The sequence below is a fragment of the Salvelinus namaycush genome, chromosome 24 (assembly GCF_016432855.1).
Source record: "Salvelinus namaycush isolate Seneca chromosome 24, SaNama_1.0, whole genome shotgun sequence".
Lineage (NCBI taxonomy): Eukaryota > Metazoa > Chordata > Actinopteri > Salmoniformes > Salmonidae > Salvelinus > Salvelinus namaycush.
The window spans coordinates 30421382-30442662 of record NC_052330.1 but is presented as its reverse complement, the minus strand read 5'-3'; the positions used below and the strand labels follow the sequence as shown (position 1 = coordinate 30442662).

Below are 21281 nucleotides of genomic sequence, written 5' to 3'. Positions count from 1 at the left end.
CAACACTCCATTCATGTTTAACATTACCTCGTCTAAAAATGGCATGATTCCACCAATTGTAACTTTCTGCGTTACTTTCAAATATGGATTTTTATTTTGAAGGCGAACAGCAAATTCCACTATTGTGGCAAGCTTCACAATACAACCCGTTCTGGTCAAGCCATAGTAGCTAGATGAAGCTAGCTGGCTGCTTATAAATGTAGTTTTGGGCAACAGGGTTAAGTAGCTGGCTAGCTAGTTATTTCAATAGGAGAACAAGTGGCTACCTAGCGAATACTTACTCACATAGATTCCTAAATCATTGCTAAGAATATTGAACATGACTGCAGTTTCTACTGTTCATTGTTTTCAGGCTGGTTGCATTGGTGCTAGCTAGGTACCAAGCTAAAGCTGTCTAGACACCCCAGAATTTGCTAATAACATCTGTATCAAAGATATTTGCAAAAGAATGTATCCTGCTCGTTTGATCCTGATCTAATTTCAAACGCTCACACAGATGTTTTCCCATTCGATCGAACAAATGATGCCTTATTACCAACGCAGTATTGTACAGCTTTGACAGTGATCGTAGTGGTGGCGCTTGGCTTGCACGTGCAAATTCAGCACACACAACATTCTATAATATAATTGTGTTATTTGACGTGTCAAATGAAAAGCTTATTTGAGTGTCGAATAGTGTTATTTGACGTGCATCTTTTTTGACACGCAAAGATCTAAACGGCGTGGGCTCCCGAGTGGCGCAGTGGTCTAAATAGACACTGCATCTCAGTGCAAGAGGCGTCACTACAGTCCCTGGTTTGATTCGAGGCTGTATCACATCCGGCCGTGATTTGGAGTCCCATAGGGTGGTGCACAATTGGCCCAGCGTCGTTTGCGCGGGTGTGCACACAGCGGTTAGCCGGGGTAGGCAGTCATTGTAAATAAGAGTTGGTTCTCAACTGACTTGGTTAGTTAAATAAAGGTTACATTTTAATAAAACAATGTTATTGTAAAGGCACACAACTGTGAGAGAGAACACTATGGAACAAATGTCACGGCCAACCATTCCCAAACCACCCACAAAAAAAGCACTCAAACCTTAGGACTGTGTAGCCTAAGACAGGTCAGCAAATCAACAGCAACTTCAATCAAAAATATCTGATAGACATTTCAATTCAGTCATATCTCTCTATGACTCAGAGTCATTGTGGCACTAAAGATATGCAAGTCTCCGCAGTTTCGCTCGTGCAAGGACCAGGCGCTGAATTTGCTGGTTACTTTTTCCTGGAATCGGTGTTGCTGAATTATCAGATAGCTGCCCTGTCCTCAGTGTTTGTTTTGGTTGTCAGCTGAAAGAAAGATGTCTGCAACGGAGGACGACACTGAGTTGCGGGATCTGTTGATCCAAACCTTAGAAAACAATGGGGTGTTGAATAAACTAAAGGTACGTAGCTACATAACTTGTAAAGCTATGTCGAAAGGACAGTTCAAAGACTGAGAATGTTGCTGTAACACAGCTAACGTTAACATGTCGCAATAGCTACATAGATAGCACAGTGGAAACGTTAGCTGGCTGTCTGGCCCGCGGTGAAGTCCCCGGCTTACTGTCATGAGATCTAGTGAGCTAGCTAGCTTCTAACTTTGGATAACCAACTGCTAGTCAGCTAGCTAACTCATTTATAAGTATACATATGTAGGTACTTAGTTACCTATCTAGTGTATTGCTAACTAGTTTATGCGGCCCACTTGCTTTGGCCAACACCCTCTTTTTGGTGTTCTGGTATTTTGCAGGCAGAAATGCGCGCTGCTGTCTTCCTGGCCATGGATGAACAAGCTAGAGTGGAGGTAAGATAGATAACTAGCTGACTTGGGAGGTTTAGGGCTACTTATTGCTTCTCTTTAATAATGACTTTTAATTTTATGGATGTGTCTAAAGCATATGATTTATCCACATCTGTATAACTTTTGCTTCACTCTCATTCACTTCCCCCCACAGAATAAAACTCCACTTGTCAATGAAAACTTGAAGAAATGTCTTAATACACAGGATGGTAAGCCATGGTTTTATTATCCACCATGATTGTCATAATCTGCTCATCCCATAATCAACATACTTTACAATTACTCATTTTTTTCATGATGAGGCTGATCATATCCTTCCCTTTGTAGGACACCTGGTGGCCAGCCTTATCATAGACTTCCTGCAGGTGTTCCACATAGACTTCACGCTTGCTGTCTTCCAGCCAGAGATCAACTCAGTGAGTGTGTTACTCCCAGTGGATGGGGCTGGCCGGACATTTGGTCAAATAAAATACTTCCAAATGTCAGTGCTGCATTCACCGTGTGTGTGTTTTATTTTCAGCTAAATGGCCTGGGCAGCCGTGAGCAGGTGTCTCGTGATCTGGGTATCACTGAGACCGATATGAATAGGACCACTCCTCTGCTGCTTGAGCTTGTCAAGAGAGGCAGACACAGGGAGAAGGCCTCCATCTTCTCAGCGGTAAAGACACACCAGTACACAGGGCTTACCATTTTACATACATTTATTCATCCACATACATTAGCGTATTCCTTTGTTCTCCAAAGAGACTCTGACATTAGCAGTTGTCCAAACCCGAAGCCTCGCTGATTTGATTGTGCTCTTAAATGGCTATCCTTCACCTCCTGTTAAGTGTTTTTTTTCATCCGAATGGAGTGTCCAGCTTGTGGTTATAATGGACTGCTTTCCTGCTCTGTACTCCCTCTTCTTTCGCTGCTCTGGCCTACTGTTATCTGATGTCAGGGGGGTAAAGCCTCATTTGTCTACCTTCTCACTCACCCACTCACCAGGGTACATTTACATCTACCTGTGCAGTACCAGTCAAAAGTTTGGACACCTACTTATTCAAGGGTTTTTCTTTATTTTTACTATTTTCTACATTGTAGAATAATAGTGAAGGCATCAAAACTGTGAAATAACACATATGCAATCATATAATAACCAAAACAGTGGAAAACATAACTCTCTTTCTAAAATTATCCGCTGAAATTGTTGCAACCCCTATTACTAGCCTGTTCAACCTCTCTTTCATATCGTCTGAGATCCCCAAAGATTGGAAAGCTGCCACGGTCATCCCCCTCTTCAAAGGGGGAGACGCTCTAGACCCAAACTGTTATAGACCTATATCCATCCTGCCCTGCCTTTCTAAAATCTTTGAAAGCCAAGTTAACAAACAGATCACCGACCATTTTAAATCCCACGGTACCTTCTCCACTATGCAATCTGGTTTCCGAGCTGGTCATGGGTGCACCTCAGCCACGCTCAAGGTCCTAAACGATATCATAACCGCCATCGATAAGAGACAGTACTGTGCAGCCGTCTTCATCGACCTGGCCAAGGCTTTCGACTCTGTCAATCACCACATTCTCATCGGCATACTCAACAGTCTTGGTTTCTCTAATGACTGCCTCGCCTGGTTCACTAACTACTTCTCAGATAGAGTTCAGTGTGTCAAATCGGAGGGCCAATGCCATACAATACTCCTTCTGTGGCCTCCAACTGCTTTTAAATGCTAGTAGAACTAAATGCATGCTTTTCAACCGATTGTTGCCTGCACCCGCCCGCCCGACTAGCATCAGTACTCTGGACGGTTCTGACTTAGGTATTTGTAGTTGTCCATATATTCTAAGTGTCTGGTTAGACTAACTCTCCTTCCAGACTCATATTAAGCATCTCCAAAGTAGGTGGCCAAACTTTTGACTGGTACTGTACATCAAACATTTTAGCGGTCCACTCTTGACAGAGGAGAGAGAATTTCCTGCAATTCTACATATTTTGCCATGGTGTTTAGAGAACACTTTACCTTTTTAAAACAAGTTTTCACATTTTGCCATGGGGTGGAGAGAAGATTTAGAAATGTTATAATGAATTTCATTCAATTTAGCTCATTTTGCCATGGGGCTGAGAGAGAAATGTTTGCAGTTTTTAATATGATATCTGAGTGAGAGTGACTAACAAAATCAATGGGGGACCCCGGTCGGTAATTCGACCATGATTACTAGATAGCTGGCTAGACTCATTAACATTTTTTAGATTGGTAATCTACCCTGGCTAATTGAGTGACTGACATAACAAGAGAAACTGCTGATGCACAACCAAATGTAGAAATTGTATTTTACTATTCTAACTTTAAACAATAAGTTGAGACCCAGACTGAGTTCTTATTTGATCCACGGGCCTACAAAAGGGGGGTGGCCCACGGGCCACCAGTTGCCCGTCACTGGCCTACAACATGAACACACAGATGTTATCATTTATACAACAACATTTAGGCTGTTTGTCCATAGACCTGAGCTGCCTGGAGAGAAAAGAAACTTAGTATATCTCATGGTTGTCATTGACTACCAAATGCAGATATGACTAACAAATGCTAGTATTATCTGGGTCATAAGAATGAATCGTGCTTGAAAGGTTGACAGATGATTGAGAGAAAATGGTTTTCCTGTTGATCAGCGAGTTTCTGACATAACAAGTTTGTCCTACTTTCTTCCAGTCATGTTTCATACTCATGCATACTAAGAACCCTGTGGGCCACAAAGGTGCACATGAACAACTAGCATATAACACCACAAAGGACAGTTTGAATCAGGTTATGTAGATATGAATCTCATGCTCACAAGTTTGTTCGTTTTCCCCAGGACGCTGCCTTTTTAAAAAGCAACAAATCCCTTTGAAAACGACCTATCGAGTCAAAAATGTATTAGTGTCAAAATTGACTGCAAAGTGGAAATAGGTTCATTTTGGTCATAAAGTCAGTCTCATCTAAAATGGACATTGGACATACGTGAGTCACAACGGGTAAATGAAGGTTGGGTTTTGATTTGACGATGCCCATTTGCCCACTAACATGGGGGTGAACAGTTGTGGTGATTGCTCTCTATCCAATAGCATAGGCAGTGAGACAGACCTGCCCAGCAGCCAGACTTTATTTACATAAGACAAGTCACACTTTTTTTTTACTTGAGAAATAACGCAACAAACACCTTAGTTAAATGTGCAACTGAAACATTCTTGGCAAAAATGTACACATGTATTACAGATTTCTTGAATTATCTTAGATATTATTTGGATTTTGAGGAAGTAAAATAGGCTACGGTGTCTCATGAGGGACAAAACATCATTAACCAATGGCGGAATTGTTTAGGAAACACACCTCCAAGACTGAAATCAAATTTTTCTAAGGATTAACAGAAAAACACGATTGGCATGGTCAGTGGCTCTTTAAATGTAGAGATATTGCTTGGTCTGCTATTAATGTTCTTCCTTGTCTTCGTAGGAACTATCCCCCAGGCAAATAGCAGATGCTCGGCAGAAGTTTGACAGTTATGACAAGGTGGTAATTTTAAGTCAAATATTTTTAAGCCATATCTTAAAATGTAGGTGTGCTCAAATTTGATCACCCTCATACAGTCTCAATTGCCTGTCTTGTGGAGGTGTTTAAATGTCCAAAATTCTTCCAAGATCCTGGCTCTTATTGTGTTTCAACTATCCACTTCACAGGACAGAACTGATGGGATATGCAAAGAGGATTTGGAAGCTCTGTTCGGAGATGTCTTTCCCAACTTCAACAAGTATGTTTGTGCAGACAAAACACTGAGTGCTGCATTCTTGGACCAATATTTAACCAAAACGCATGCATTTCCATTGAAAAGGCTTTGTCATTCAGGAATAGACATAATCTGGGTCTGGGAAACCTGCCCTCATTGCAAAGATGGTACTACAACACTACTTGTGGTCTCAATCCACAGTTCATCCAGTTTTCCTTAAAGGTGCACTATGCAGAAATCGCTCCGCCATAATTAACATTTATTTATTTTTTATTCTCCCCAATTTTTTGATATCCAATTGGTAGTTAGTCTTGTCCCATCGCTGCAACTCCCGTACATATTGCAGCTTTAACACAAGTCGTTGTCTGTGTGTCCAATAACAGGAACATGCTGGAGAGGTTCGTCACTGATGAGCTCCGAGCTGGAGACAAAGCCTCCAGTAAATGTAAGTGTTCTGGAGGAAGTGACGTATTGTTAATGAATGGTTGCTTTAGTTACAAGCATGGCAACACAAAGCTGAGGGAAACATCGTCATCTGCTCTGAGGCTTTGTCTCTCTCTATGTTTCTGTAGCTAGTGACTTCCAAGAGTTTCTGGGCTTGTACAGGCGCTTCTTCAGTCAGTGTCGAAGTGTGGTAAGACACCTTTACTATTCCTTTATAGATCAAATCATAGATTGAACTTTGTATGAACCAACACATTGTCATAAGGGTCCTTCCCTTCCAGATCACCCATGACACCAGTGATGTCATTCACAATCCCAGTGGATTTGTTGAGAAGATGAGCCCTTCACCGGCGAGTAAGGTATGTTGGTTCTATTCAAACTATAGCGCACTGCATGTTCTAATGATGTAGTTCTGCCTATAAAATAGTTTCTCATAGCATAACTATTTTCTTACTTTGTTAATATGGCATTCCTTTAATACCTGTTTGTGAACAGCTTACTTGCGAATCAATTAATTTCTACAGAACTTGCCCTAAAGTTACATGAACTCATAACAAGAGACCTAGCTCTGTATTTCCAGGATGTGAACATAGGGTCTAAATGACATGAACATTTAAGAGAATGTTGATTGTTAAAACAAAGCTTCAGATTTTTATTTTGACGCTTTCTTTCAAAAGGACGAAGAGGTCAGTAGACTAAACTGTGTTTTATTCTCCCTAAATGTAGCCTCCTTTTAGGGCCCCAGTACCCAACCTGTTAGTGAGCAGGCTGATAGCACTGTTCTCATACACAGATCCCCAGGTTTAAAGGACATAAGAACAGTGCGCAGGAGGAGAAGGCTGACGCCAAGGTAAACTGCAAGGTGGGGAACAGGTTTGTGTTCATTAGACACCAAATGGAAGAAAATGTTCCGAAAGGGGGGGGGGGGAGCTGAACTCGTTTTTGTTTGGTTTGCCCTAATGAACACACCCCTGGTGTAGAATAGGCTCATACCAACTTAACCAGGGGAATTTTTCTCAACACTGGCTGGGATGTGCTTTTAACCAATCAGAATTCAGGATTAGACCTACCCGTTGTATAATTGGTACAGGGTCACCACTAGCACAGGGAAGATGGGACAGCGGTCTTCAACAAGGCAACTGCTTCTTAACTGGGCTCTAACTACTGAGATACAGCATCTATAATGTGCTTTATCATCCAAATCATCTGATTCTAATGAATTATGAGTGTTGACAGTTTTGATTTGAAAATCTCTTGCCTGTGCTGGGTGCATGTGTTTTACTAATGGTTTTACTGAGACTAACATAGCTAATGGGTTAGTTGTCAACTGTCCTAATGGTTGATATAGTAGGTAAGACTAACATAGCTAATGGGTTAGTTGTCAACTGTCCTAATGGTTGATATAGTAGGTAAGACTAACATAGCTAATGGGTTAGTTGTCAACTGTCCTAATGGGTGATATAGTAGGTAAGACTAACATAGCTAATGGGTTAGTTGTCAACTGTCCTAATGGTTGATATAGTAGGTAAGACTAACATAGCTAATGGGTTAGTTGTCGATATTTCCTCGCAAATATTTCAGTGCCACAACTAACTCTTCCTGTCGCTTCAAGTCTTACCATTTGCAAATAAATGCGAGCTAACCCACTCAAATAAACAGAAGCAACTTTAAACGTCTGTTTTTATGTTATTTTTGTTGTCTTGCTCCTGTATGGTACCACACAGGGCGAGGAGGTCAGCCACAGTGGCACCAGTCTGAACTTCGTCTCTCTAAAGGGTAAAGGTCAGGGTCACGTGGTGTCGAGGCACAGCGAGGCGTCCGGGGACAACGGCAACGCCCCCGTGGCGAGCCTGAAGAAGGGTCTCGAGGTGGAGGAGCACACAGACGAGAGCAACTCGTTCTTTGACGACCCTCTGCCTAAACCACAGAAAACCTATGGCTGGTGAGGATGCTTTGACCACCGGGAGGTTGACTACCACAGGCTTTGTTTCTAGGTCCCTTACATTAAAGAGATGGAGAATGTAGACCTGGAGAATGTAGACCTATGTGATACTTGAACAGGTGTGCTGCTCCATGATCCATCACATAAGTAATGCGTTAGGGATAAATGTAAAACATGCATGTCATTAATATTATCGTAAAAATGTATCATGACCAATCTTGCAACCGTATATCTAAGAATCTTAAAATGCAGGGTTGTTAATCAACTCTGAGGGGTTAGGTCTATTTGGAAAAAGTGGTGCTGCAGGATATTTTTGTGACAAAGTATTGTAGCCAACCTGCCGTAATTTGTGTAGAGCAGTGTGGCTTTTTTTTTTTTTTTGCAACTTTCAGTCAATTTTCTTCCGTTTTGGTGCCTGATGAACACAACTCTGTTCTATCTATAGTAGGTCATCTGAAATATACAGTTGAAGTTGGAAATTTACATACACCTTAGCCAAATACATTTAAACTCCGTTTTTCAATTCCTGACATCCTGACAATTCCTGACATTTTAATCCTAGTAAAAATTCCCTGTCTTAGGTCAGTTAGGATCACCACTTTATTTTAAGAATGTGAAATGTCAGAATGATAGTAGAGAGAATGATTTATTTCAGCTTTTATTTCTTTCATCACATTCCCAGTGGGTCAGAAGTTTACATACACTTTATTATTATTTGGTAGCGTTGCCTTTAAATTGTTTAACTTATGTCAAACGTTTCGGGTAGCCTTCCACAAGCTTCCCACAATAAGTTGTGTGAATTTTGGCCCATTCCTCCTGACAGAGCTGGTGTAACTGAGTCAGGTTTGTAGGCCTCCTTGCTCGCACACGCCTTTTCAGTTCTGCCCACACATTTGCTATAGGATTGATGTCGGGCTTTGTGATGGCCACTCCAATACCTTGACTTTGCCATTTTGCCACAACTTTGGAAGTATGCTTGGGGTCATTGTCCATTTGGAGGACCCATTTGCGACCAAGCTTTAACTTTCTGACTGACTGTCTTGAGATGTTGCTTCAAAATATCCACATAATTTCCGTTCCTCATGATGCCATCTATTTTGTGAAGTGCACCAGTCCCTCCTGCAGCAAAGCACCCCCACAACATGATGCTGCCACCCCCGTGCTTCACGGTTGGGATGGTGTTCTTCGGCTTGCAAGCCTCCCCCTTTTCCTCCAAACATAATGATGGTCATTATGGCCAAACAGTTCTATTTTTATTTCATCAGACCAGAGGACATTTCTCCAAAAAGTACAATCTTTGTCCCCATGTGCAGTTGCAAACCGTAATCTGTCATTTTTATGGCGGTTTTGGAGCAGTGGCTTTTTCCTTGCTGAGCGGCCTTTCAGGTTATGTCGATATAGGACTCATTTTACTGTGGATATAGATACTTTTGTACCTGTTTCCTCCAGCATCTTCACAGGGTCCTTTGCTGCTGTTCTGGGATTGATTTGCACTTTTCGCACCAAAGTACGTTCATCTCTAGGAGACAGAACGCGTCTCCTTCCTGAGCGGCATGATGGCTGCGTGGTCCCATGGTGTTTATACTTGCGTGCTATTGTTTGTACAGATAAACGTGGTACCTTCAGGCGTTTGGAAATTGCTCCTAATGATGAACCAGACTTGTGGAGCGCTACAATTTTTTTCTGAGGTCTTGGCTGATTTCTTTTGTTTTTCCCATGATGTCAAGCAAAGAAGCACAGAGTTTGAAGGTAGGCCTTGAAATACATCCACAGGTACACCTCCAATTGACTCAAATGATGTCAATTAGCCTATCAGAAGCTTCTAAAGCCATGACATCATTTTCTGGAATTTTCCAAGCTGTTTAAAAGGTACAGTCAATTTAGTGTATGTAAACTTCTGACCCACTGGAAATGTGATACAGTGAATTATAAGTGAAATAATCTCTGTAAACAATTGTTGGAAAAATGACTTGTGTCATGCACAAAGTAGATGTCCTAACCGACTTGCCAAAGCTATAGTTTGTAAACAAGAAATTTGTGGAGTGGTTGAAAAACGAGTTTTAATGACTCCAACCTATGTGTATGTAAACTTTCCACTTCAACTGTAAATCTGTGTTAGGTTAGTGTTCTGTACTCTTGTTGAAAGTACATTGGAGGTGTTTGTTAAGATGACTAAAGTCCCGTAGAAACATGAACCTGTGTGACCTTGGCCTAAGTTGTGTGGCAGATGGTTTGGTTTAATCACAGGAGCACTGTGCTGTCTGGATCTGCTCTGTTGCTCCATGTCCTTGTTCTTCCACTGTAGCTTCCTCTGTCTCCTCCCGTCTTTCTTTCTGTTTATCTGTGTGTGTCCCTTCCCTCTGTCCCCAAGCAGCTTCGTCCACTCTCTGAGGGAGGAGAGCCTCTCAGGGCGCTCCTTTACTCCAGTGAGGAGGGGCGCTAGCCTCAATGTGGGAGTGTGCTTGGTGTTGGTGTGTCACTCCTCCATTAGCTAAGTTAGTTGTGCAGCTCCGAGTGATGAGGTGTGAAAAATCACATCATTTGCCTCCTGCCTCAACTGTAATGAATGTTGTTTTGTAACATTTGCTGTCAGCCTTGGAATGAAAAGTCCGTACTTTAGTCGGTACTTTAACATCCAATATGGAGGTTATGGACTTGTACTTTTCTGTGTGTGTGTATTTCTGTGTGTGTTGTGCGAGTGTCCTTCCTTCACTGCACTCCTGTCTGTGGTCTCACTCACTCACTCACTCACTCACTCACTCACTCACTCACTCTCACTCAGCCTGTCTACTCTGGGCAGTGACACAGAGGGTGATGGGGACCAGCTCTTTTCTGACCATGATAATAAACTGAGCTGTTGGGAGAACAGGTGAGCTGCAGGCTCTTGGCATCCCCTCTCTCTCTCGGTGTGTGCGTGCGTGCGTGCACACACCTTTATATCAACTACATGTCTACCTCAGTGAATGTCTCCTCGACCTTAGTGAATGTGTGTTGACTGTGCGTGTCCTCCAGACTGAGGCCTTGCCTCTTCTGTTCATCCCCCAGGAGAGCAGCAGATTTGGGGAGGGGAGTGGGCAGCAGCACCCTGGCCTCCTTTTTGGACCCGGTCACACAGCGGAGTGCTGCAGGTGGGGGGTCCCACTCAGGAGAATCCCACCACAAAGACCTCTCAGGCAGCAGGAACGGTGAGAGAAGCATGTGTGTGTAAGGAAGATATACTGAGTGTACAAAACATTAAGAACACCTTCCTAATATTGAGTTGCACCCCCTTTTGCCCTCAGAACAGCCTTAATTCATTGAGGCATGGACTCTACAAGTTGTCGAAAGTGTTCCACAGGGATGCTGGCCCATGTTGACTCCAATGCTTCCCACAGTTGTCTGGATGTCCTTTGGGTGGAGGACCATTCTTGATACACACAGGAAACTGTAGAGCGTGAAAAACCCAGTGACATCAATAAGGGATCACAGCTTTCACCTGGATTCACCTGGTCAGTCTGTGATGGAAAGAACAGGTGTTCATAATGTTCTGTACGCTCGGTGTATACTGGAATAGAGGATGCATCTTCAACATCACTATGTGAATGGTAAATGCTTTTATTTCTGCCATTTTTTTTTCTGTCAAGCACTATTACACTTGATTGATGTGAATAGGTTTGTTAGGGTTTTTTGTTGTGAAGTAATGCTTGAATTCTTTCAGGTACTTCACACTCCAAAGACAAAGGATTGAAAGACTTTAAAATGATGGAAGATAAAACTGGATCTTCAGTGCAGGGTCTTAGGTTCTAAATAAACAGAGTTTAAAAACTAGCAGACAATTAGGAAAAGCTCAAACCAAGTGTATTCACCAGACAGCTGCTGAACAGACAGCTGCTGAACAGACAGCTGCTGAACAGACAGCTGCTGAACAGACAGCTGCTGAACAGACAGCTGCTGAACAGACAGCTGCTGAACAGACAGCTGCTGAACAGACAGCTGCTGAACAGACTAGCTGAACAGACTAGCTGAACAGACTAGCTGAACAGACTAGCTGAACAGACTAGCTGAACAGACTAGCTGAACAGACTAGCTGAACAGACTTGCTGAACAGACTTGCTGAACAGACTGCTGAACAGACAAATACATGTTCCTTCCCAGCACAAGTGTTTATACCCCACTTCAGGCAGAGTCTCCTCCTTTTCTCTGAACATCACATCTTTATTGCAAGGCAGGAAGTTAGATTGTGGTTAATATACTGTTCTTTCTTCCTTAATGTACCTGATCTGACCTCGGCCCCCATTCCTCACTAATCCACAGCTCTCCACCCTTATCAGTGACCACAACCATGTGATTGCCTTTCCCTTACTCAGTAACATTCCAAGCCCCTGGCTCATATCCAATCTTAATTGAACCCACCATATACTTTCCTCCTACAGATAACCATTAGCTTCTGCTGCAGCACGTATTTCAAATTACAACCCAACAACTGAAACCAGGCTGTGTCCCTTCTCCTTCCCATAGGATACCTGATGTCTAACAATAACACGTTCTGACAGAGTGTAAACGTTCTGCATTCCCCTCTCTCCCTCAGGAACATGAACAAGGATATTCAAATTTCAAGTTTAGAAGTCAGAACCCATCAAGGGAATGATGTTAACCCAGTTCCATGTTTATTTCTTTATTTTCTATGTTTTGGTGGGTTACTGTAATGCCTAATATATATTACAGCAAATAATATGGCTCAACTCTGATGTACTGACAGAGGATAAACCAGTTTTCTTGTAGAGAATGTATAAGGAAGGTATCATGTTTATTAATGACATTGTAAACAACAACGGTAAAATTGTCACACGAGCAATCAATCAGGGTGTGTGGAGAAGTATGCTCAATACAAAATTAGCACCAACCTATCGCAGCTCTGCCACAAAAATGGAAGCTGCATTACATGAGAGAAAAATAATAAACTGGTTTGTCTGCAACCAATTAAATGGCTTAAAATGACTAATAGAAATCGTAAATGGCTTAAAATGACTAATAGAAATCGTAAATGGCTTAAAATGACCAATAGAAATCGTAAATGGCTTAAAATGACTAATAGAACTCGTAAATGGCTTAAAATGACCAATAGAAGTCGTAAAATGTGTCAGTTTCACTCATGGTCAAGAGGTTTGACAACTATGCGCATACAATTCAAGATGGTTAGGAACAGATTTTCGATGTCCCAATACAATGACAAAGTGGTTTATGAACTGATATGCAAAACAACAATTAACCCATCAATCTGTTCTTTTCAGTGTAAGCTATTTTATCATTCTCGCTACAAAAAGTGAACAGTCAGTGATGCAGATTTTGCCACGTTGAACCAGAATCAATAGAGCATCTCTTTTAGTGCTTTTCAACCTTTGGCTTGTTTTTGGAGTCAGGTCCAGGAGTGGTTGTTATGCCATAATATCAGGGCGTGATTGGACCTGCAAACTGTATTGCTGGGGGAAATGTCATTCTACTGTTGGGAATTTTTGTATTTTAGGGCAATTTGGTCAGAAATGTTGCAGATGGAAAGGTTCAAGTCCCTAGTGAGACACCACGGTAGAATGGAGGGATGTATTGCAGGTGAAAATGGAGGAATTATGATTTACTGGGAAAGATGGGTTGAACTGTGGCTGTATGAATTAATGAGTGTTGGAATAAATACATACACATGCACAGTATAAATGTTTGAGGTCCTCCAATCAGGAGTGAGGGTGGGGATTTTGTGTTTATGCGTGTTTGGTTTCACACTGTGGGCGGGGGCTTCGCCCTGAAGGCATCTCGGGGCAGGTGGGGGCAAGCACACCCACTGACCAGAGCACCCACTGACCAGAGCACCCACTGATGCGAGCGGCCATTCATATTGTCTTGGTATTGTTTTTATACTTAAAAAATACCTCTGTTTTAACAGATGATGACGTTGACTGTGATGATGACTTTAACAGGTAATGTAGGGCATTGTCCTGTATCTTCACTAGATCTTACTAGCTATTTTTAGATGGTGTTCAGTGCTCATTCACTTGTATGTCTTATCTGTACAATGAGAGATATAAATCTAAAGGGTTTCCTGTGTTTCACCTCCACCAGCCATCGATCAGATATCTCTAAGCGTGAGGTGAGCATTGGAGAAGAGATCGAGGAGGTTTCCGTCGAGGGACCTGACAACAGCAATAAGGTATGTATGATAGTAAGGATAACAGGCATTCAACCCTACGTATCTGTGTTCAGATAGTGAGCAGCAGTGGGCTCCTCTAGTAGTCTAGACTCAGAAACAGGAAGTTATTTACTCCTGTTTTGTTCAGGTTTAGTTCTATGTAGAGAAAAGGAAAGCTGGTTGAAGACATCCACTTGCAAATGTCAGAGAGTAAGTAATCGGTGAATTAAAAATCCCAGTATAGTGTGGGTATATGAATCAAAATGTAATCAACAGTTTATTCTCTTTGAGTACACAACATGACCAAAAGTATGTGGACACCTGCTCGTCCAATACCTCATTCCAAAATCATGGGCATTTATACGGAGTTGGTTCCCCCTTTGCTGCTATAGCAGCCTCCTCTTCTGGGAAGGCTTTCCACTAGATGTTGGAACATTGCTGCGGGGACTTGCTTACATTCAGCCACGAGCGTTAGTGAGGTTGGGCACTGATGTTGGGCAATTAGGCCTGGCTCGCAGTCGGTATTCCAATTCATCCCAAAGGTGTTTGATGGGGTTGAGGTCAGGGATCTGCAGGCCAGTCAAGTTCTTTGACACTGATCTCGACAAACCATTTCTGTGTGGACCTCGCTTTGTGCACAGGGGCAGGAAAGGATCTTCCCCAAAGTTGGAAACACAGAATCGTCTAGAATGTCATTGCATGCTGTAGCATGAAGATTTCCCTTCACTGGAACCAAGGGCTCTAACCTGAACCACGAAAAACAGCCCCAGACCATTATTCCTCCTCCATCAAACTTTACAGTTGGCACTATGCATTGGGGCAGGTAGAGTTCTCCTGGTATCTGTCAAACCTAGATTAGTCCGTCGGACTGCCAGATGGTGAAGCGGGATTCATCACTCCAAAGAACGCGTTTCCACAGCTCCAGAGTCCAATGGCGATGAGCTTTACACCACTCCAGCTGACGCTTGGCATTGCACATGGTGATCTTAGGCTTGTATGCGGCTGCTCGGCCATGGAAACCCATTTCATTAAGCTCCCAATGAGCAGTTATTGTGTTGATGTTGCTTCCAGGCAGTTTGGAACTCGGTATTGAGTGTTGCAATGAGGACAGACAATTTTTACATGCTTCAGCACTCGTCGGTCCTGTTTCTTGAGCTTGTGTGGCCTACCACTTCACAATAACAGCACTAACAGTTGACCAGGGCAGCTCTAGCAGGGCAGAAATGTGAGAAATTGACTTGTTGGAAAGGTGGCATCCAATGACAGTGCCACGTTGAACGTCACTGAGCTCTTCAGTAAAGCTACTTTTCTACTGCCAATGTTTGTCTATGGAGATTGCATGGCTGTGTGCTCAATGTTATACACCTGTCAGCAACAGGTGTGGCTGAAATAGCAGAATCCACTAATTTGAAGGGGTGTCCACATACAGTGCACTCTGAACGTTTTCAGACCCCTTCACTATCTATATTTTGTTACATTATAGCCTTATTCTAAAAATTATTAAATCGTTTTTTCCCCCCATAATGACAAAGCAAAAACTATTTTGGGGAATTTTTCGCAAATGTATTAAAAATTGTAAACTAAAATTACATATACATAAGTATTCAGACCCTTTACTCAGTACTTTGTTGAAGCACCTCTGGCAGTGATTACAGCCTTGAGTCTTCTTGGGTCTTCCAAGCTACAAGCTTGGCACACCAGTATTTGGGGAGTTTCTCCCATTCTTCTCTGCATATCTTCTCAAACTCTGTCAGGTTGGATGGGGAGCTATCTTCAGGTCTCTCCAGAGATGTTCGATCAGGTTCAAGTCTGGGCTCTGGCTGGGCCACTCAAGGACATTCAGAGACTTGTCCCGAAGCCATTCCTGCGTTGTCTTGGCTGTGTGCTTAGGGTCTGAGATCCTGAGCGCTCTGAAGCAGGTTTTCATCAAGGATCTATCTGTACTTTGCTCCGTTCATCTTTCCCCCCCAGTCCCTGAAAACAATCTCTACAGCATGATGCCGCCACCACCATGCTTCAGTATAAGGATGGTGCCAGGTTTCATCTAGATGTGACACTTGGCATTCAGGCCGAGGAGTTCAACCTTGGTTTCATCAGACCACAGAATCTTGTTTCTCATGGTCTGAGAGTCCTTTAGGTGCCGTTTGGCAAACTCCAAGCGGACTGTCATGTGCCTTTTACTGAGGAGTGGCTTCCGTCTGGCCACTCTACCATAAAGGCCTGATTGGTAGAGTGCTGCAGAGATGGTTGCCCTTCTGGAAGGTTCTCCCATCTCCACAGAGAAACTCTGGAGCTTTGTCAGAGTGAACATTGGGTTCTTGGTCACCTCTCTGACCAAGGCCCTTCTCCCCCATTGCTCTGTTTGGCCAGGCGGCCAGCTCTAGGAAGAGTCCTAGTGGTTCCAAACTTCTTCCATTTAAGAATGATGGAGGCCACTGTGTTGTTGGGGACCTTCAATGCTGCAGAAATGTTTTGGTACCCTTCCCCAGATACTTCAAACTCATGGCTTGGTTTTTGCTCTGACATGCACTGTCAACTGTGGGACCTTATATAGACAGGTGTGGTTCTTTCCAAATCATGTCCAGTCAATTGAATTTACCACAGGTGGACTCTCATCAAGTTGTGAAACTTCTCAAGGATGATCAATGGAAACAGGATGAACCTGAGCTCAATTTCGAGTCTCATTGCAAAGTATCAGTCAATAGTTCGGACATCTAATCATTCAAGGGTTTTTCTTTATATTGACTATTTTCTACATTGTAGATTAATAGTGAAGACATCAAAACAATGAAATAACACATATGGAATGATGTAGTAACCAAAAAAGTGTTCAACAAATCAAAATATATTTTATATTTGAGATTACTCAAAGTAGCCACCCTTTGTCTTGACAGTTTTGCACACTCCACATTCTCTCAACCAGATTCATGAGGTAGTCACCTGGAATGCATTTGAATTAACAGGTGTAACTTGTTAAAAGTTAATTGGTGGAATTTCTTTCCATCTTAATGCGTTTGAGCCAATCTGTTGTGTTGTGACAAGGTAGTGGTGGTATAGAGAAGATAGCCCTATTTGGTAAAAGACCAAGTCCATATTATGGCAAGAACAGCTCAAATAAACAACCAGAAAAGGCAGTTCATCATTACTTTAAGACATGAATCGAGAAAATTTAAAGAACTTTGAAAGTTTCTTCAAGTGCAGTCGCAAGAACCAAGCACTATGAGGACTGCCACAGGAAGTTACCTCTGCTGCAGAGGATACTTTGGAGTTACCAGCCTCAGAAATTGCCTCAGAAATTGCAGCCCAAATATATTCTTCAGAGTTCAAGTAATAGACACATCTCAACATCAACTGTTCATAGGAGTCTGCGTGAATCAGGCCTTCATGGTCGAATTGCTGCAAAGAAATGACTACTAAAGAACACCAATAAGAAGAGACTTGCTTGGGCCAAGAAACACGAGCAATAGACATTCGACCGGTGGAAATCTGTCCTTTTGGTCTGATGAGTCCAAATTTTTTATTTTTGGTTCCGCCGTGTCTTTGTGAGATGCAGAGTAGGTGAACGGGTGATCTCTACATGTGTGGTTCCCACCTTGAAGCATGGAGGAGCAGGTGTGATGGTGTAGGGGTGCTTTGCATGTGACACTGATTTATTTAGAATTCAAGGCACACTTAACCAGCATGGCTACCACAGCATTCTGCAGCCGATACACCATCCCATCTGGTTTGGGCTTAGTGGGACTATCATTTGTTTTTCAACAGGACAATTACCCAACACACCTCCAGGCTGTGTAAGGGCTATTTGATCAAGAAGGAGAGTGATGGATTGCTGCATCAGATGACCTGACCTCCACAATCACCCGACCTTGACCCAATTGAGATGGTTTGGAATGAGTTGGACCGCAGAGTGAAGGAAAAGCAGCCAACAAGTGCTCAGCATATGTGGGAACTCCTTCAAGACTGTTTCCAAAAGCATTCCTCATGAAGCTGGTTGAGAGAATTCCAAGAGTGTGCAAAGCTGTCATCAAGGCAAAGGGTGACTACTATATGGTCATTTGTTTAACCCGTTTTTGGTTACTACATGATTCTAGATGTGTTATTTCATAGTTTTGATGTCTTCACTATTATTCTACAATGTAAAAAATAAAGAAAAACCCTTGAATAAGTAGGTGTGAACTTTTGACTTGTAGTGTATAGTTTACATTAGATTAGCTAAATATGGCCTGTTCCCTATCATCATGCCCTAATGCTATGTTTGAGTAAATAAGAAAGTAGGGTGTCTTTGGTGGTATTGGTATATTACCCTGTCTCTCACACACTCTTACCCTTTATTTTCTCCTCTCCCCCAGCCTATCTATCCCCCCCATCAGTTTGATGAGACACTGAGGTCCTGAGTGGTATCTCAGCTCAGCCAGACTCAAGGAGCTGACTACATGGAGGAGGTGGCATGACAGTCCATCAGCCTTATACCACACAGGCCATTTCTACTATGTTAACTATTATTTATGTTGTGTGTACCAGATGAGGCTGGTGGGAGGAGCTATGTGAGGATGGGCTCATTGTAATGGTTGTAATGGTATCTTTGGAAAGGAGTTAAACGTGTTTTGACTCCGTTCCATTAATTCCATCCCAGCCATTACAATGAGCCAATCCTCCTATAGCTCCTCCCACCAGCCTCCTATGGCGTGTACACAGAACTAATAAAATCACCCCTTACCCAGATTGTTCTTGAAGACTGTTTCTATTGTGCTCCGTTATAACATCATGTATCACAATTGAATGTCAAGGATCTCAGGGATGACATGTTGATACATGAATGACATGTTTTCTGTCAATCTGAAACCACAATGTGGGAGTTTACTGTAATTTATGCTGTGGCACTAACATATGTTGGCAGACAGTTTCAACCACAAAAACCAGGGTGGTTTTTCTCGCAAAGAAGGGCGCCTAATTTTTTTTTTTTTTTTTAAGGCAGACATTGAATATCCCTTTGAGCATGGTGAAGTTATTAATTAATTACACTTTGGATAGTGTATCAATATGTCCAGTCAGTACAAATATACAGGCGTCCTTCCTAACTCGGTTGACCAATGGTGACTTTTTAAAACAGTGAAGAATGTAATGGCAGTAAGGGAAAAAAGGCCATGCCTGTGCACGTGACTTTCCCCACAGTCCCATTAGGGTGATTTCTCCCTTTCTCAGCTGTCTATCAACAGCCTCCTTGATTCCAAGGCCCGAATGCATATTTAGACTCTGACCCATCCCAGGTCAGTGGCTGTCGTTGTCGGCAGGTGAAGACCCAAGTTATCAGTGTTTTTACCAGGAAGATTGTGTGTGCATCCATAAAGTGGTTTGTGAGTTTATACTTGTGGGTTTTATGCTGTTAGCAATTCTGACTCACTTATTGTTACTTCCTTACATTTTAACTGCACATGCAGTGCTGTTTAACATGAAGCTAATGTTTGTGTATATTTCAGATATGACATCCATGGTATTTACAGTTGAAGTCAGAAGTTTACATACACCTTAGCCAAATACATTTAAACTCAGTTTTTCACAATTCCTGACATTCATTTAATCCTAGTAAAAATTCCCTGTTTTAGGTCAGTTAGAATTACCCCTTTATTTTAAGAATGTGAAATGTCAGAATAATAGAGTGATTTATTTCAGCTTTTATTTCTTTCATCACATTCCCAGTGAGTCAGAAGTTTACATGCACTCAATTAGTCTTTGGTAGCATTGCCTTAAAATTGTTTAACTTGGGTCAAACGTTTCGGGTAACCTTCCACAAGCTTCCCACAATAAGTTGGGTGAATTTTGGCCCATTCCTCCTGACAGAGCTGGTGTAACTGAGTCAGGTTTTTAGGCCTCCTTGCTCACACACTTTTTCAGTTCTGCCCACAAATTTTCTATAAGATTGAGGTCAGGGCTTTGTGATGGCCACTCCAATACCTTGACTTTGTTGTCCTTAAGCCATTTTGCCACAACTTTGGAAGTATGCTTTGGGTCATTGTCCATTTGGAAGACCCATTTGCGACCAAGCTTTAACTTCCTGACTGACGTCTTAAGATGTTGCTTCAATATATCCACATCATTTTCCTCCCTCATGATGCCATCTATTTTGTGAAGTGCACCAGTCCCTCCTGCAGCAAAGCACCCCCACAACATGATGCAGCCTCCCCCGTGCTTCACGGTTGGGATGGTGTTCTTCGGCTTGCAAGCCTCCCCCTTTTTCCTCCAAACATAACGATGGGCGTTATGGCCAAACAGTTCTATTTTTGTTTCATCAGACCAGAGGACATTTCTCCAAAAAGTACGATCTTTGTCCCCATGTGCAGTTGCAAACCGTAGACGGGCTTTTTTATGGCGGTTTTGGAGCCGTGGCTTCTTTGCTGAGCTGCCTTTCAGGTTATGTCGATATAGGACTCGTTTTACTGTGGATATAGATACTTTTGTACCTGTTTCCTCCATCATCTTCACAGGGTCCTTTGCTGCTGTTCTGGGATTGATTTGCACTTTTCACACCAAAGTACGTTCATCTCTAGGAGACAGAACGAGTCTCCTTCTTGAGCGGTATGACGGCTGCGTGGTCCCATGGTGTTTATACTTGCGTACTATTGTTTGTACAGATAAACGTGGTACCTTCAGGCATTTGGAAATAGCTCCCAAGGATGAACCAGGCTTGTGGAGCTCTACAATTTTTTTCTGAGGTCTTGGCTGATTTCTTTTGATTTTCCCATGATGTCAAGCAAAGAGGCACTGAGTTTGAAGGTAGGCCTTGAAATACATCCACAGGTACACCTCCAATTGACTCAAATGATGTCAATTAGCCTATCAGAAGCTTCTAAAGCCATGACATAATTTTCTGGAATTTTCTAAGCTGTTTAAAGGCACAGTCAACTTAGTGTATGTAAACTTCTGACCCACTGGAATTGTGATACAGTGAATTATAAGTGAAATAATCTGTAAACAATTGTTGGAAAAATTACTTGTTATGCACAAAGTAGATGTCCTAACCGACTTGTCTAAACTATAGTTTGTAAACAAGAAATTAGTGGAGTGGTTGAAAAACGAGTTTTAATGACTCCAACCTAAGTGTATGTAAACTTCCCACTTCAACTTTATATTGTCTGTGCCAGCATTGCCTTAATTGCATGAGTATTTATTCATAAT

General features: G+C 42.3%; 1 protein-coding gene across 1 annotated transcript; it reads left to right on the top strand.

Moving 5' to 3' along the window:
* The first annotated feature begins 1328 nt into the window (after positions 1-1328).
* LOC120019171 (centrosomal protein 43-like) lies at positions 1329-19671 on the top strand. The gene is made up of 16 exons (XM_038962468.1): positions 1329-1423; positions 1771-1824; positions 1976-2030; positions 2149-2237; positions 2342-2479; positions 5295-5351; positions 5519-5589; positions 5949-6010; positions 6138-6199; positions 6291-6368; positions 6803-6859; positions 7734-7951; positions 10997-11136; positions 13866-13899; positions 14042-14129; positions 18458-19671. The coding sequence occupies exons 1-16, from the start codon at positions 1340-1342 to the stop codon at positions 18500-18502; spliced, it is 1332 nt and encodes a 443-aa protein (XP_038818396.1). The 5' UTR covers positions 1329-1339; the 3' UTR covers positions 18503-19671.
* The last annotated feature ends 1610 nt before the right edge of the window (positions 19672-21281 follow it).

Excerpts from the sequence above, each read along its gene's own strand:
- LOC120019171 (XM_038962468.1), top strand. The coding sequence starts at position 1,340 with ATGTCTGCAACGGAGGACGACACTGAGTTGCGGGATCTGTTGATCCAA. Across the intron at positions 6,011-6,137 it reads AGACAAAGCCTCCAGTAAAT|CTAGTGACTTCCAAGAGTTT; the intron begins GTAAGTGTTCTG and ends ATGTTTCTGTAG. Across the intron at positions 11,137-13,865 it reads CCTCTCAGGCAGCAGGAACG|ATGATGACGTTGACTGTGAT; the intron begins GTGAGAGAAGCA and ends CTGTTTTAACAG.